Source organism: Microtus oregoni, unplaced genomic scaffold (assembly GCF_018167655.1).
Source record: "Microtus oregoni isolate MIOR12 unplaced genomic scaffold, Mior012 000042F_ref0000377, whole genome shotgun sequence".
NCBI classification, from domain to species: Eukaryota; Metazoa; Chordata; class Mammalia; order Rodentia; family Cricetidae; genus Microtus; species Microtus oregoni.
Genome location: NW_024543209.1, coordinates 10,785,285 through 10,802,621, shown reverse-complemented (window position 1 = coordinate 10,802,621; position 17,337 = coordinate 10,785,285). Strand labels below are relative to the sequence as shown.

At 41.7% G+C, this 17,337-nt stretch overlaps 1 protein-coding gene across 1 annotated transcript in view; it reads right to left on the bottom strand.

Moving 5' to 3' along the window:
- The window catches only part of F13a1 (coagulation factor XIII A chain), a 155,984-nt gene that overhangs the window by 108,962 nt on the left and 29,685 nt on the right, over window positions 1-17,337 (bottom strand). Inside the window, exon 4 of the mRNA XM_041632770.1 lies at window positions 1,646-1,897. Within this exon, the coding sequence (XP_041488704.1) occupies window positions 1,646-1,897 (252 nt within the window). The remainder of the gene's footprint in view (window positions 1-1,645; window positions 1,898-17,337) is intronic.

Sequence of the window (17,337 nt, the reverse complement as noted above, 5' to 3'; positions counted from 1 at the left end):
TATCTTCTCCAGGTCTAGATAACTCTCAAATGCACTCTGATTCCCTGCTACAGACCCACACCCTCGCAGGTCATTTTTGCCATCACTTCCAATTCACTTTCAGCCTCTGAGTTGGTACCTCTGTTCCACATCTCTGCAAATAGCACGCTATGTCTCAGCTGCAAAATGCTTTATATAGAATTGATGAGATTTCTATAAATGGGACTCTGTCTCTGAGCGACACATGGCCCAAGTGATATCTCTTGCTTACATCAACCTTGAACATGGGTCATATATACATGTGAGTGTTGAGCAGGCAATGACAAGAGCTGGTGGGTGAGAGTGCAGGATCATCTAGGTCGCATGTGCCAAGGTCACCCGAAGAATTAAGTGAAAGGACAGAGATCTAGGCATATGTTTAACAGGAGCAGAAAACATTGCTGCCCCATCGCTGTCTACATCTACATCAGAAAATCAAGATCCAACACAGCTTCTTCAAACCAAGGGTTTTGCAAAATAATATAAAAAAGAATTAGCCAAGACTCCTATTTGAAAGATGTTTGGGGAGTGATAAATCCAACACCAACAGGCCGTTATGAGCAGGACTTAGATAAGTCCTTAGATCTCAAGCTGCTTCATGGCCACTGACCTAACAACAGCTGCCCAACATTGTGTATGGAAGCAGCTGGGAGGCATGAAATGGCAAAAATGAAGAAGAGGAGAAAATCCTATGCAATGTGAGGTTTTAGACTGACTCGCTAAAACACTCATTGAACTCAACTGAATAATCTAAATATAACTAGGTTAAGCTTCCACATCATAAGGAAATAATTCAAAACAACCTTAGATATTACATAATACTATGTTAAAAATATCATTACCTATCTGTATTTGCAAGCCAATGGTTTGTAAAATATAGACCTATAATGAGAATACGTAACTATGTGGGATTCTTTAAGCTTTCTGTCCCTGATTTAGGGTGATGAAGTTAGTTCTGCTATTTACATATTTGACTTTGCTGTTTTTTTAAAGTACAGTTATGAGTTCTACTAATTTTGAAAGTTGAGTTTAATAAGCCATTTTTTTTGCTTATAGAACAAATAATATATCGAGATGACACCATAAGTCCATAATGAGCTCACTCTGCAACTTTAATCCAGCTTTAATTCCTGAAATAAGTGCGAAGCAACATTCATATCCCTTATACTGAGGGTGAATCGTGTATCCTTCTCACTTTCGATCTTGAGAAAACTGTGTATGCCAAGGTGATGATAAGTTCAGCTTCCTTGGATTTAGAATCATTAGGAGGCATTTCCAGAGAGGTCTAACTTGAGGCCAGAAAGCCCCATCCTAGATGTGGTATCACCATCCCATAGGGGATTCAAGACTGAATAAAATCGGGGAAAGAACTTCAACTGAGCCCTCGCTGTGCATGTACTGCGACTGCCCGCTGCACCTCTGCCACGGTGAACTTTGCTCTCAGGCAAATGAGACCAGAACAAATCCTTCCTCCTCAAAGTCGCTTCCTGTACTGTTTGGTGTCATACCACCAAAAGTAATTAATAGAGTCAGAAAGGGACGCATCCTTTGGAGTAACCCTTTTACTCCTACAAAGGAGATGCTTTGGAGTTGTGAGAGCTTTTAAGGAGGAATACTTGCTCCTTACCTTCACACCAAGGATTGAAGAGAATATATGTGTCTGTTTCGGGGTTTCTACGGGTACGCAGGATGCCATATGGAGTCCAGACGGCGACATACATGCGGAATTTCCCCACAATGCATTCGGGGGAAGACTGAATGGAAAGTCGCACAGACCGGTCCTCGTTCATGATAATCTTGGCCCCCCACTTTCCGCTTTGCAGCTCCGACACTACAGGCACTGGGATGTAAGTGCCCTTGTTCTCCTGGGGGTAGCGACCTATAAAAAGAAAGAAGGAATGGAAGATGAAAAGGTTTCTCCAACCTCTTGTTCCAACTCTGAAATTTCGGGCCTGAAGGAGGAAAACGCTGTTTTAGAGTGGGTATGAATTTCTCTTCTGCTGCCAAGATCAGTGATAGTAGCTGATTCTCCCAGTTTCTTCAGGGCTCAGATTTGTCATGACTACTAAAAAATTACAAAGAACACTTCTTGGGAAGATTTTTTTCATTGGCTGATGTTCAGCCTGTTTTCTATGGCTGATACTCTACAAGCACAGACTGAGTGATTTACTTACAAAGAAAAGAGGTTTCTTTGGGCCACACCAATCCTCATGCAGCTCAGAGTGTCACAGGATGTTTTTTCTCATGTTATGAAGTCACTAGGTTTAATCTTAAGGCTAGGCCTTAAAGACACTATCTAATCCTGATGACTCCCAAAGGCTCCCATACTCAGAATAGGTCTAAAATCTTGTAATACCTCATAATGGAGGTAAAATTTTAACATGTATTTGGGAGGAGACAAACTATATTGCAACCACACCATTAGACAATGAATTCTATCACAACATAGAAATATTAATTTGAATGTGAAACACAGCTTATACAATAGCTTGTGATTATCAGAACCTAAAACTTTATTGTTAAAAGTTATAATAGTTTCTAATTAAAGAAACTTTAAGATGGTACCACTATAAGTATACAACATTGTTTTTAGGGTCAAAGGCTAATATTTTTCATTTATTCTACATTCATTGTACTGCTATCACCAGTAATGAGTTACATTTCTAGGTTATTAAGATGCAGCTATTTTTTTCTGTTTTTATTGATTTTTACTGAGCTTTACATTTTTCTCTGCTCCCCTCCCTGCCTCTCCCCTTCCCCTTCAATCCTCCCCCAAGGTCTCCATATTCCCAAATTACTCAGGAGATCTTGTCTTTTTCTACTTCCCATGTAGATTAGAGCTATGTAAGACTCTCTTAGTGTCCTCATTGTTATCTAAATTCTCTGGGATTGTGGTTTGTAGGCTGGTTTTCTTTGCTTTATGTTTAAAAACCACCTATGAGTAAGTACATGTGATAATTGTCTTTCTGTGTCTGGGTTACTTCACTCAAAATAATGTTTTCTAGCTCCATCCATTTTCCTGTGAAATTCGAGATGTCATTATTTTTTCAAGATGCAGCTATTTTTATATTCAACTTAAACATTTTTTTTTATCGTTTCACTGATGCTTGAGACTTATGCCACAGGCTAGGATTCAGAATTGAAGTGTTTTTGTGAAATGAGTTGAATTTAAATCCTGGCTCTGCTATTTGTCACCCTGGTGACCTTGCCCCTTACAAATTCTAATTCTTTTGTCCTTATCTTCATTTAGAAGTTGGGAAAATAGTGGCATACTAATGAGTATGGAAGGCAGAATAAAATATTGCATTGAAATGCTTATGCTGAGGGGCATCCATCTGTTGTCCATTTGCTTGTTGTAGAGTCTCACTAAGACTCTAAGATTGGCCTTGAACTTAATCTATAGTCCAGGATAGCCTTGAACTTGCAAACTGTCCTGCCTTAATCCCTCTGGAGTAACTAAGATTACAGGTTTGTTCCACCAGGCCCAGATCTCTGCAAAATCCTTTGTGCATAATTTATCATGTATAACAAATACCTTAAAATCTTAAGCTGTCATTTTAGCTGAAGATTAAGCAGTAGGTCATTTTGTAATATTTCCTGGCTCATCATAGTTTATGCAAAAGCTATCTCAAGGCATATGCTATTTTTTCCTTATTACTCCCATTTTGGGTCAAATTCTTATTACATGGTCTTTAACCTCAAAACTAAATTTCTTCCGACTTTCTAAGCTATAAATAGAAAGTTAACTGCACATAATTCTTTAACTCCTTAGCTTATAATTTAATTTGCTGCGTAATTTGCAAGAAAGATCAAATTCATAACTGTTTTAAAATAGAACATTTTTTTTCTCTTTTTTCTTATAAAAAGATACAAAACTGAGAAGTCTGTAAATTATTTGGATTGTAAGCAAATAGAAGTCTTCCAGAGCAAAGTGTATTCACGTCCATTGTACATAGAGCGTATGGAAAATTACAGAAACAGAGCTAACCTTAACCTCTCTAGAGACCAAGGTCCAAACAGGGCCCTTTGATAGGAATATATCAGAACATCTAAGAGGAAGTAGTTTCCTAGGTTACTGTTGTGCAAGTCTATAAGGTTGTTTAATTTTAGTGAAAATAATGATTTGTAGAGGAGGTATTATACTAGGGAGAGAGATTAGGATCGTGGTGCTTTTCTGTGTGTCCAGAGATTCAGTTAATCACAATTCAGAACAAGTATCACATAAACTGATCATAATCCAATCAAGACTCACACATGGTTCTTTGCCAAGACATCACAATCTGAACACTGTAAATTTTGTATAAACATGAAATACTCTTGGGGATTGACTGGCTCTGCCTCCAAGGAGTTTCTGGATCAATCCACCCTCAGGAGCATGTTTATTTTGAGTAACCTTTGTCTGTCTTCCCTTGCTTGCCCCTAGTCTTCCTTGTGCATGCTATGACTGTGTGGTATAATGCCTCCTCTCCCCATAGATAGGCCTTGCTGTTCTTCAGAGACCTTCACTGTCTTTCGACATAATGTAAAAATAAAGACAGTCTTTTAAGGTAAATATGATTTGTAATTCAATCACTATAGTGCTTCCAGAAGCGGGTGCCACCAAATGCCTGTCTAGGTTTGAGAGTATGGCATTTCTAAAAGGCTTTGGGATCTAAGATCTGTGAGAAAGATCTGCCAGGAAAGATGTGCCCACTTCTGTAGTAGTGCTGTGACTCTCATGAGGGAAACCAACTGCTCCCTGATTAAATTTGAGACACATTCCCAGGGAGGGAATACATGCTTATGAGCTCGGTTGAAAACTCATGGAGAGGGAAATCACGGGCTGTAGAGGGGAGCTGAGTATTGTGGTAGAGCCAAATTCCTATAATGCCAAATTTCCCTTCTAAATATTTATGCTTTTACCCATAGATAATCATTACTCTCAACCTTAATCAGAGAAGTCTCTCTCTTAGTGAACATGATGGTGAATGCAGGGATTCGTGAATGCACAAGGTAGGTACCGAGACTAAGTGGTAGATGCATGCTTCACCTCAGACAAGCCATTTACACCATCTCCTCTAAGGCCTGGGGATTATGGAAGAAGTGACAGAAAAAATGTGAGAGCCAGAAAATAGGACAGAGTCTGCGAAATGTCATTGCGGGGCAGGGGGATGGGGGAGACGCATTAGCAATCAATAACTCACAGCAGCCATGAAAGCCTGCACAAGGCCTGGGCATCAGTGAGCCCCAGCCAAGCCAGGTATGGATGTTACTTAACTAGGTAGAAGCGGAAAGAAAGATTGGGCCACTATCATTCACTGTGAAGACAGTTCTCATTGCTCTGTATCTTACTGTCTCTGTGGAACAGGTGGAAGATGCTGGGTTGAACCAGGGAACATGGAAGAAGCAAAAGGAACAAGTTGCAAAACTGGAAAAATACGAGGAAAAAGACAAAGAGCCAATTTGTAGTGGTGGACAACAGATGTGTGCACCAAGGGTGTGAATCAAAGGGATGAGAAGGCACAGCTGACAAGGGGGAAGACTGAGAGGCTTTGACCGATGCAGAAAAGGGATGAGGAGGCAGAGTTGGCAGAAGGGAAGGCTGGGAGGCTTGGGCTATGCAGATTTGTTTTTTATAAAGTAAGGCTGGGCAGTGAAGGTTGAAGGGAGAAGGCAGAGCAGCCATGTTAACCTGGGAAGTCATGGGGCTGCAGATCAACATCTGAAAACAAATCAGGAATAGGCAGTCATTACACGAGGTCTAAAGGGAGGCAAAAACAACCCCCAATTTGCAGGTCTTTTTCTTTCCACTCTACAGAAAGCTGATTATTAATGTGAGACCTGGCATGTCAATAGGACCTCAGGGTCTTGTCAGCGGCTCCATTACACCATGTTTAATTCTGAGTGTAATGATTTCAGTGACAGCACTGGGGAAGGATTTTCCATGATTGAATTGTGAGGGAGGAAGCTGTGGCAGACTAGTATTTCATCTCGCTAAATAGCCTCTCAGCCTCAGGAGTTAGCATGTTCTGGAGATCAGCATCAGGCCAGGCTTGGAACACCCATCCATCAGCACGCACGGCTGCCATGCGGTTCTATACAGGTGATTCTCATACATATGTTTGCTAACAATGTGTAGTGCCCCTGGAGACATTTTTCCCCCAAATTGCACAATTTCATGTTAAAGGAGAATGAGAGCAAGGAAAATAGAAGCAATAAGCAGAGGTTCCCACACACCGTCTTCTTTTTATTTTTAACAACGTAGTCGTTACAGCTAGACTACTGAGCAGAATTCTGCAGGGGTTGTAATTATCAATCGTGCTCTTTCACGCCCACTTAAAATTGGTGATATCTCCTCAAGGTATCAAGAAATTGAGCGTATGTTTACTTTAATTATTGTCTTCCCTTTGTACATTGTTATTCTGCTCGCCTATATTCCTAGTATACAAGGCAGAAAAGAGTGATTTCATTAAATTTTCACATGGTTCACTGGATGCTTCAGCCGTATCCACCAACATATCCATCTATTGCCCTGTCTTACCCCTCTCCCATCTCTCTGTTTCCTTCTAGCCCCAAATAGTTCCCATTATAATTTTATATCACACATTTTTTTGGACAAATTTTCTTCGAGGCCAGAAAACACTCATCAATCACAATCAATGCTTAAAATGAAATCAATAACTCGGGACATCCACATTTTTTTTTTGCCACCTTTCTGGCATGTCACCATTTTAAGACTATTCTAGTATGCTAGAGTTGATGAATGCAAATGCTTAGTCATATGAGTCCTTTCCTAGCTACCAGAAAAGTTCAAGAAAAAGCCTATCTTCTTTAATATCCACTTAAATATCCCTTTCTTCTATTAAACTAAACTATGACGTGATCTTACCACCTGTAGAAAACCCGTAGAATGCCTCATTGCTTCACACTAAGTATGGTTCCATAAATGTCACCGGGACTTTGTTGGATTACATCCTTGAAGAACATTTCGCGGATTGTAGAAACTCTGAAATGTGGTGTCTGCCTCAAGCCAGCAATCCATTGCAGACAGAAGAAAGACAGATTTATAGCTCCATCCCTTTTCCCTATGGGACCCGCTTTCCATTCATACACAAACATTTTCAGCTGAGTTCTCCCTCCCCTTCAAAAGTGCCTTATTTCAAGAGGGCTGTCAAAAACAAACAAACAAACAAACAAACAAAAAACTTCAGGAATGAATCCTGTTTCCATCTAGCAAGGTGAGTTTCATGAAGCTAATTCATCTTCCCATCGAATTCATTGGTTTTTCCCTAGACATATCTTTCACATTTTAAGCAATCAATCTCCAAACAGGCTCTAGAAATCTTACAGGGACATCATGATGCATGTGCAGACTGGAAGCCTGAATGCAATAGGCTTGGAAAGAAAAGAGAACTGTGTTCCAACAGCCTCAGGACCATGCAGGAGTTCCTAGTGACCAGGATATTGTCGGTCTTTAAGCAATCATTAGATCCCATGTTAGCAACTGTAAAAATAAGATACTACTGCTAGGGAAAAAAAAAGCCAAGAAGGTACAGAAGTCATGGGTGGTAGTAGCCAAGAGGAGGGAATTACCAGTATTCAAAGTTTAGGGGGCGGCGTATGTTGGTGTTAGGACACATGGTTAGCATATACAAGGCTCCAGTTCTGTGTCCAGCACCAGATAAAGTCTCAGACATGGGAAGATAGCTCAGCTGGCAAAGTGCATGTGATATAAACATGAGTTCAGTCTCCAGAAGTCACTTTAAAAAATACTGGGCAAGGTGGTGTGTACTTGTCAACCCAGTGTTAGGGAGATAAAGACATGTGGACCCCCGGGGCTCACTGATCAGGCAACCTAGGCTATTGGTGAAAGACCCTACCTTAATATTAGGTGGATTGTATTCCTTAACTATATTTCACTTTCCTTTCAGGATATGCTAAGTCACTCAGCCTTCTTTTGAAGCAATATGTAATCTTGTGAAGTGTCTACGGAGCCAGCATGGTTCCAAGACCCTGCTGGGATTAGACATGAGGAAGACAGAGGGATATAATCCAGAAGAGGCGGTAGGTAATAATATCATAGATATCTAAGAAAAGCCCTATGTGGAAATGGCTTTGGGATACAATCATAAAGGTATATGTGATGGTGGAGTACCTAGTTGCTAAGATACATCACCAACTTATTTGTATCCATTTGGGTACACAGGAACAGTTATCCTATGGCCTCCACTTGAAAGTGCACACATGTGCCTATGCCTCCAACAACACCCTCCCCGCCATGATGGGAAGAAACCTCTGACACCGCTAGTCCATATGTCTTTCTCCACTTCAGTTGTTTATGTCAGCATTTTTTTCGAGACAGGGTTTCTCTGCGGCTTTGGATCCTGTCCTGGAACTAGCTCTGTAGACCGTGCTGGTCTCGAACTCACAGAGATCCGCCTGCCTCTGCCTCCCGAGTGTTGGGATTAAAGGCATGCACCACCATCGCCCGGCTTATGTCAGCATTTTTGCCCACACAGTGGGCAAAGTTGGGAGAAGTCTTAGTAGCAGAAGGTGAATGAAAGCATGCTATATCTTGGGAAGGAAAAAGAACTAAAGATTGTGTGGCAAAAGAAGGAGATAGCCTGGAAAGGTAAGAGCTGTGGGGACCTTAGACCATGTGCAAAGGTGTTGGGGCTGTATTTTGGGAGGGTCTGGATATGGGGCTTCTCAAAGCATTGAAAAGCTTTCCATGGTCCAATGGAGGCTGGCTAGAAAGACAGGGAAAGTACAATGACATAGGAAGAAAAGCCTAGGAGAGAAGGCACTGAGTCCTGGGATCAAATCTGTTTTATCTACAGGAAAGGGCCAGAAATTACAGGCCTCATTGATGAAACAAAAGATTGTCTTCTGAGGAAGTCTGTTTTTCTACAGACATCTCAAATAAAAATTTCAAACTTGGTAAATAAACTGTGTTTATATAGGATATGCAATCTTGAGTCCTCAGCTCTCCCCTTTTATTTGTAAGTCTGGACAATACCCTTTGTAAATACACTTACAGCTTTGTTTATAAAAATATTCACCAAATGAAAACTGAACCCCTTTCTTGAGGGGCCCACACCCACACTTAGCTCTGCTTCTTTCTTTCTCTGTACATCCATCTTTCTTTCAATCTCTTGCTTAAGATCTATGTTAAAGATGTAGAATATTCCTTTATACCACGTGAATACATGTTGGTGTGATTGGTTTGGTAAAGAAGCTGACAGGCCAATAGTTAAACAGGGTAAGTTTAAGTGGGAAACTACCTTAAGCACATTATTTTTATTATTTAAGGCCAAAAAAAGGAAAGAAAATCAGCAGAAAACCCCTATAATTTAGAGAAGGTTGGTTACAGAAAATGATACCACAAGAGGTCTTGGACAATTTAAATTTGGGAGTCTTTCTGTCTTCACAGGAGCAGAAACTATCTGTCAGGTACTGTGCCTATATCACCTGACTGCGCCCAGATCCATAATCTGCACCCCTGCCTTTCTGTTTGATGCCACAGGAAGCCACATTCCCAGCTGCCTTTGCACTCTGGCTTGCAGTCTGAGGCCCAGACCCTTTGCACACTGTCTTGCTCGGCACATCTGTCTTTTCTCTGATCTGGAGTAAAGCATCATCTCCTTCATGGCTTTCTTTCTTCCTTGCTAGCCCCATGTAATTCCTGTTTCTGCTGGTAGCTTCAGGGTTTGACAGGACCTCGTCCTCCACAGGTTCTCCTTCCAGGTGTGACGGTTGATTCTAGGTACCAATTCCTGGGTGGCTTTGCCATGTCACCTGTTTCGATTTGATTATTCCTTCACCTGTGTTCCACAAATTAAGCACCTGCTGCTGAAATCTAAAGAAGGTTCCATTTCAAGAACTCACTCCAGATCTGCTTTAAATGTTCCCTGCATTTTATAAGTGGGTAAACAAGGAGCAGGAAACAGAGGACTGGCTCTAGGCAGACAGCTCCTCCAGCCGTCAGCCTGGGTCAAACAGACTTGGATCCAGATTCCTGACCTGGGTCCTGATAACTATCTGCCTAGTCTCTTCCATCCATAACATGCCCATTATAGCTGTCAGCTGAACTGTAATCAATGGTAAGGGCACTTTAGGATCCAAGCACGGTACTATTTTCCTCGTTATCACAAAATAACTGATGTCCTAACAGCAAAGGAAACTCACTAAACACATCTTATTTGTTTTTTCATTTGTCTGAGCATGACCACATGAGAAGTAAAGAAAGCGACTACTGATTCAGCAATTTATTCAATTTACAGTATATTTATGGTGTATCATGTGGGTGCCAGCAGAGTTCTAGGTATTGAGACTAGGGTAGTATCAACAGATAGGGTCATAGACTGTGCAGTATAGAAAGAGTAAACAGACAGTAAGTAAGGTATGCTGTGGCAAAAGATGAACCTGTGAAGGGGACAAAGAGTGAGAGGGATTGTCGTGTTAATTTGACGACATCAAGACTTCAGAAGAGAGGCATGAAAAGGGAGGGAACGAGCCACACAAATACTAGGGGAAATGGTATTGCCATCAGTGCAATGGCCCTGTTAAGAAAATACTCTGCACCTAGGGAAGCTGGTGTGCCTGGAGTCTAGGAAAATATTGGCAATGAAGTCTGAGGGCCTGCTCACCTACTGTTTGGGTTTCGGATTTTATTCTGATTGAAAAAATGTTTGGTGCTTAGCCTAATTGTCATCAGGGAGGTTTCATCCAGCAACTGAAGGACACAGATGCAAACCCTCAGCCAAGTTCCAGACAGAGCCCAGGAAACCCTGCAGAAGAAGGGTAGAAAGGATTGTAGGACCCAGAGGGGTCAAGGACACCACAAGGAAACTCACAGAATCAACTAACCTGGGCTCCCAGGGGCTCCCAGAGACTGAACTAACAATCAGGGAGCATACACAGGACTGACCTAGGCACTCTGCAAATATGGTATAGTTGTGTAAGACCAAGTTTGGTCTCCTTGTGGAACTCCTAACATTGGAAGTTGGGGCTGTCTCTGACTCTTTTACTGGATTTTGGGACCCTACTCCTCATACTGGGATCTCCTTGCCCAGCCTTAATACATAGGAACTGCAACTGGATATGCCATGTTTTGTTGCTAGCCATGGGATACCTGCCCTTTCCTGAACAGAAATGGAGGAGGAGTGGACTGGGGGGGAGTGAGGGCAGAGTGGGGAGGGACTGGAAGGAGAGGAGGGAGGGAAAACTGCACGCTAGATGTTAAATAAATAAATGCAATAAGAAATAAAAGTTTCTATAAAATGATACAAGGTTGACTTAATTTATTTAAAATGATCACTTTGATTGCTATCTGAAGACTACAGGTAGACAATAGAGATTGCTGTGAGAATCACTTGATTTCCAACTGTATTCTGACATTGCAGATAAATGAAAGTTCTGCCAAAAGAGGAGAAATCAGAGAAGATGCTAAGGGTTTGTATCCGCAGGAAAGGCTATTTGAAAAACTGTTTATACTATAAGATGAAAGACTTTTCTTATAGCTGGGAGGGAAGAGGACATTGGCAATATGAAAACTCATTTGGGTGTCGGGGGAGGGGCAGCCTTAAAGGTGTGGCCAGAAACTCGCCTACATTGTCAGTGGTTGTAGGGGTGGCATGGGTCTAATGAGTGACAGTTTGTCAATTCACAAGTGCCAAGAGCTTTCAGAATGCAGAGGTGTGGGGGAAAGAGAGGATATTGGTGACACAGGTCTAATTTGTTGTTCCTCATGGGATTACATGAGCAAAAATCCCGCTGTCTACTTAGACTTCCCCCCTCATGTCATCTCAGCTGTTACAGCTAGTTCAGCCAATAAAAGTATTTCCATACTTTTTGTTTTCTGACCTCTCACACTGACCTCTAGAAATCCAAGGGATAAGAGAGACAGGGCAAACTTTGGGTGGATTTGGAGATGACCTCCCATCCCTGCCCCCTCTCCCACTGTCTGTGGCAAGTGGGAGAGCTGGCTCTGAGGTCATGAGAGATGGAGAACTGGCAATGTCCCCCCACTGGCAGATGCAGTAGGGAGAGCAGGCCCTGCGTCTCTCCTGGGCAGCAAAGCAGAGCTGACCCTGTTGGCAGGGGCTCAGATGAGTGGGCCCAGGGGGCATGAGATCAGGAGGTGCCCCCCACCTGCTATTTGGTGGCACAAGCAAGGAACCAATGTCCTCCCTCCCCTCACATCCTGCCACCCGAGGCAGATGAGAGAGCTGGTCCCTGGGCCACGAAAGTGGGAGAATTGGTCCTGCCCTTCACCAACTGTAGCACACAGGAGAGCAGGTATGGCACCTCACCTGGGCAGCACACTAGAGCTGATCCTGTTGGTGGGGGGTGAGAGGCACAGGTCAGGCCTGTGCGTGTGAGAGCAAGAGAGCTGCCCCCACTTCTCCTGGTATGCCATAGGATGGCAAGGGTAAGGGAAACTTGCCCTTCCGCTCACTCCTTGCTGCCTGCAACAGGTGGATGAGCTGACCTCTGGGGCATGAGAAGAGAAGAGCAGGCCCTGCCCCTCACCAAGTGCAGTCGTCCGGAGAGCAGGCCCTGTACCTCGCCTGGACAAAACCATGGAGCTGGTTGGTCCTGGTGTGGTGGTGTGAGTGTCAGTAAGCCAAACCTCAGTGTACGAGAGCAGGGGAATAGGTCTCCACACCTTGCTGTCTGCTACACTGGGTCAGCTAGCCTAGGCAGTGCTGGATAGCTCACCTGGGTGGTGGTAATAAGGAAAGCTGGCAGACTGACCAACCCAGCTTCCTCCCAGGCCCAGAACCAGGACTGCAAGGTAGCCCACCCCAACGTCCACCTCATCTATGAACTGCTGGAGCATGTGAAGGGGTAAGATCTGAAGATCCAAAACTTAGGATCTTCATGACATAGGCAACAACAGGATATGCAAGGGGAGTCACAATGAGGGCCCAGTATCAATAGTGTAGCAAAAGTCAGAGGCCTCGAACCAGACCAAAGACTCATTGCAACGAACACTTACAAGTAAAGATGTATGGACTGAAGGTTGGTTGGTTGGTTTTGTTTTGTCTTTTTGTTTGGATTTTTGGGGGATTACTTGTAAATTTTGTTTGGGGGGAAGTTGGAATGGGAAAAAGGCAGAAGTGAAGGGACAGGGAGCTGAGTGGGATAGGGATGCATGATCATGATGTGAAATCCACAAAGAATCAATAAAAAAATCAAGAAAAAGTGAAGGACTATAAACTATCAAGGATAGCATCATAGACTTAGCAAATAAACTTGTCTGAATAAAGCAAAGCCAAACTTATGGCATTTTAGCCAAAACAGCCAATTCTTGTTAATATTTTATGGCAACAGGAACAAGAACAAATCACTTCCAATTCTGACAACAATTATTCATCTTTGGCATGCAATCTGTATGTGCAATATACACAAGCAAGTGCAAATGAGTTTCCATTGCCACAGTTCAACCAGTTATGGGTAGAACAAAAATAAATATAAAAGTCCAAGAGATCCTTCTCCAGAGTCTATCCCAGACCTATATTGTCTGCCCCAAATCGTAGGACCCTCTCATGCCACATCTAACCCTTTTACCCAATGAGATCCTGAACATCGTTCTCCAGGCTCTATCCCAGTGAGTCTTCCTGATTGTCCCCTTTACATACCCTCCCCCAACCACTCAGATCTAGTGTGAGTCTCACATCCAGGGCTCAGCCTAGTCTGGCCACCCCATCTGCACTTCAACCAATTTATAGGCTTCTGTCAGGACCCACTCTGCTCTACTGTCCCAACCCAAAATCCCTCCCACACCACACCCAACCCCTATCCTAAGGAAGATCCTGCACATCCTTCTCCAGTGTCTAGATAAGTGAGTCTGCCTGATCTTCCCCTCCACAAGCCCTCCCTAGCTCACAAATCTACCCCCATCCTGCAGGCTTGGGCTAGAACACACATCTTTCCTACCATCCTAGCACCCTGTGTCTGCCATACTTTATTTCACTTAAGCCATTTCTAACTTTTAGACTCAACCTGACAGCATATCTTCAATTCTGATCTGTCCAACCTGATCTGTCTGCATCAGACACAGAACTAACAAAAGAAGTTTACATGACCAGATCTCATAACAAAAAAGTTACTACATGAAAGATTAGGCCATTATCTCCTCTCTAAACCTATCAGTACTGTAGAAATGTTTGCCAATGAAAATTATCTAGATGAAGCGCAGGACACAGAACTTGAAAGAACAATTATAAAATTTATCAAAAAAAAACCCTCAATAAGGAAGCCACAAAGATACACCCCAATGAACTTAAAGAAAAAGAAAGAGAAAAAATGCCTGAGTGATGACAAAAAAAAAAAACCCACAAAAATAAGGCTGAAGGAAATGACAGAGACTATCCAGGATTTGAAAATGGAATGCAATAAGAAGATAGAAACATTGAAGATAACTCAAGCAGAAATGAATATGGAATTGAAAAACTCAATAACTCAATTAGAAAACTCAAAGAAAGCCTTGCAAGTAGATTGAATCAAACAGAAGATAAAATATGAGGACCTGAAGATAAAGTAGAGGACCTAGACAAAATTAGCAACTATAAAAATTAAAAGAACTCACAAATACAGGTAGAAAAGAAACATACAGGAAATGTGAGACCCCATGAAAAGACCAAACTTTCAAATCATGAGCATAGACAAAAGAGAGAAATTCTAAGTCAATGACATAGACTAGTTCTTCAAGAACATAAAAGAAAACCATCCCAAGGAATAGTACACTTGTCCTAATACAGGTGTACACAAAATAAGAAACAGACAAGACAAGAAAATCCCCACAACATATTGTTAAAATACTAAACATTTAGAACAAAGAAATGTCCTGAAATCTGCAAGAGGAAAAAGACATAAGTCACATATAAGAAAAACCCACCAAAATAATAATTCATTTCTTAATGGAGACTTTAAAGGCCAGAAGAACCCGAACAAACTATTCCAAGTCTTAAAAGACAGTGATAGCCATACTAGACTAATAATCCTAGGAAAATGGCTCACCATAGTTGAAGGAGAAATAAAGAAACTTTCCATAATATAAACAACTTTAAAAATGTATATCCAGCAAACTGAAACTAAAAAAAATACATAAAGCAATATTTGGGATTGAAGAGAAGAATAAGCAGAACCAAGGGACTCTGGAACAAAAAAAAGAATCCTTAGTTACTAAAAGACACTGAGAACATAACACCAAAAATCAACATCACAATGCCTGCAGTTGGCATGTATTTTCAGTAATAATTTTAAATGACTTGAGCTAGGAAAGATCATAATTGAGTGAGGCAACCTGACCCAGAAAGACAAATGTTGCATGTTCTCTTATCTGAGGCTCCTAGCTCTAATTATTCAGATGTGAGTACTTCATTTGGAATAACTCTAGTAAGCAGGAAAAAAGGAACTATTTGGGGTTTGAAGGTGCAGGAGGAATAGAGAGAGGTATAAGTGATATGAATAGGGAAACAGGAAAAATGAGGGGCTCTCTTTAGATGGAGGGAGATAGTACAGAAGGGGAAGATAAAATAACAACAAAAAATCCATAAGAAAATCATACTATTAACTCTCTACCTAAAATACCCATAATACATGTAAATCAGTGTGTAAGTATATATTCAGTGAAATTTTCCTTTCTAGGATGACAATTCTCTTCAAGAGTCATAGCCCACCCCAACACCTGCCAAGAGAACCCCTCTTTTGAGTTGTTAATCAGGGCTGTCCAAGAGACTCCCAAAATATTACAGGCTAGCAATATTTCCCTGGGCTGCCCTCCCTCCCCCACCCCTGGAAATAATGTAAGGCTATCAACTCTCAACGCCCATTCTAATGACACACTTCCTCCAGCAAGCCTGCACCCTGCCCCCACTAACCTTCCAGAACATCACCACCACTTGGAGATCAAGATTCAAATGTCTGAACCTGTGAGGGACATTTCTCATTCAACCCACAAAACACCTGAATTGATTCCAAACTGAAGAAAAATAAAGATTTTAGGCATAAAACATGCCAACTAAATGATTTATGTGATCCCGGATTTGACCAGGTCTCCATACTATACAGGGCATTATTGAAACAATGATGAAACTCGCATGGGTTCTAAAACCTATGTGATCACATGATACCAATGATATGTCCATGATCTCCATGCTTCTGTAGGAGAAAGTCTTTGTCAGTAAAGCACACACACACACACACACACACACACACACACACACACACACCAAAATTCAGGGATGGCGGGATATAAGGTCAAAAGCCCTAACGACTCTGGAATAAAAACAGAACTTTACATTGTTCTTACAAATGTCCTGTAAAATGAAATTTGTTTAAAAAGTAACAAAATGTTATACAACAAAAGTTATGCAATATGCATACATTTTTCACTGCTTAAGTATTTCACACATTCATGGCCTTCATTGTTTTCACAGATGCAACTGTTAGGGATGCAACTCTCTCTGATTTCTTAGGATAAGAAACATTTCTTGAACTCTATCTGATGCATGAGTCCCAGTCTTTCAGAAGAGCATGTTAGGGACCATCATGTCTCCACCAAGAGGCATGAGGAGGACCCAAGAGACATCAACTCTCAGAGAAAATTCACTGACTGGTGGGAGAGGGTAAGAACCCTAGCAAAGGCTTAGCCTGAGAAGGCAGACCAAATCCAGAAGGCTGAGGAATCCTTCTCTGTAAGGAGAACAGAGAAGACTGATCTCCCACAATGGTGAGGTCTTCAATAAATAAAGCAAAAATAAGGTGTGAGGGGGAATTTCTTTTTAATTTCTAAAGGGTATTACCTTGTGCCTATGCCCTAAATAATCAAGGCTGTGGCTTTTGTTTCCCTAAAATTTTATCTTGAAGTCTACAAACACAAGTGTTGTCTTTCTGAATCATCTTTATTTTTAAAATTTGGCTAACACTCAACTCAAGTGTCTTTGACATGTTTAAAGCAATTTGTTTTGCAAATACAAAAAGTTAGGAAAGATTTAAATGGTTGAAATGAGATCCTGGAGGCAGCGAGTCATTTCCTCTCACTTGGGAATACGTTGCACAAATTTGAAAGCTGTTGGATGGCAAATGTCATCCTTGCTGTTCCCACTACCTCATTTCTGTCACTTTAGTCATAGAAACATCTCCTCATCTCCTCGGAGAAATTAATTGCTTCAGAATATTAGAGGCTTTTGTCTATCTGGCCACCAGCTTTCTGCTGAACCTGGAGGTAACTGTCAACTTTGTTTTAAGGTGTGGAGTAGCGAGTGTGGCTTTTACTGTGGGGAGCCAGGTATGAGGTTGGGAGAGAAAGGAGCATTGCTTTTCTATTTT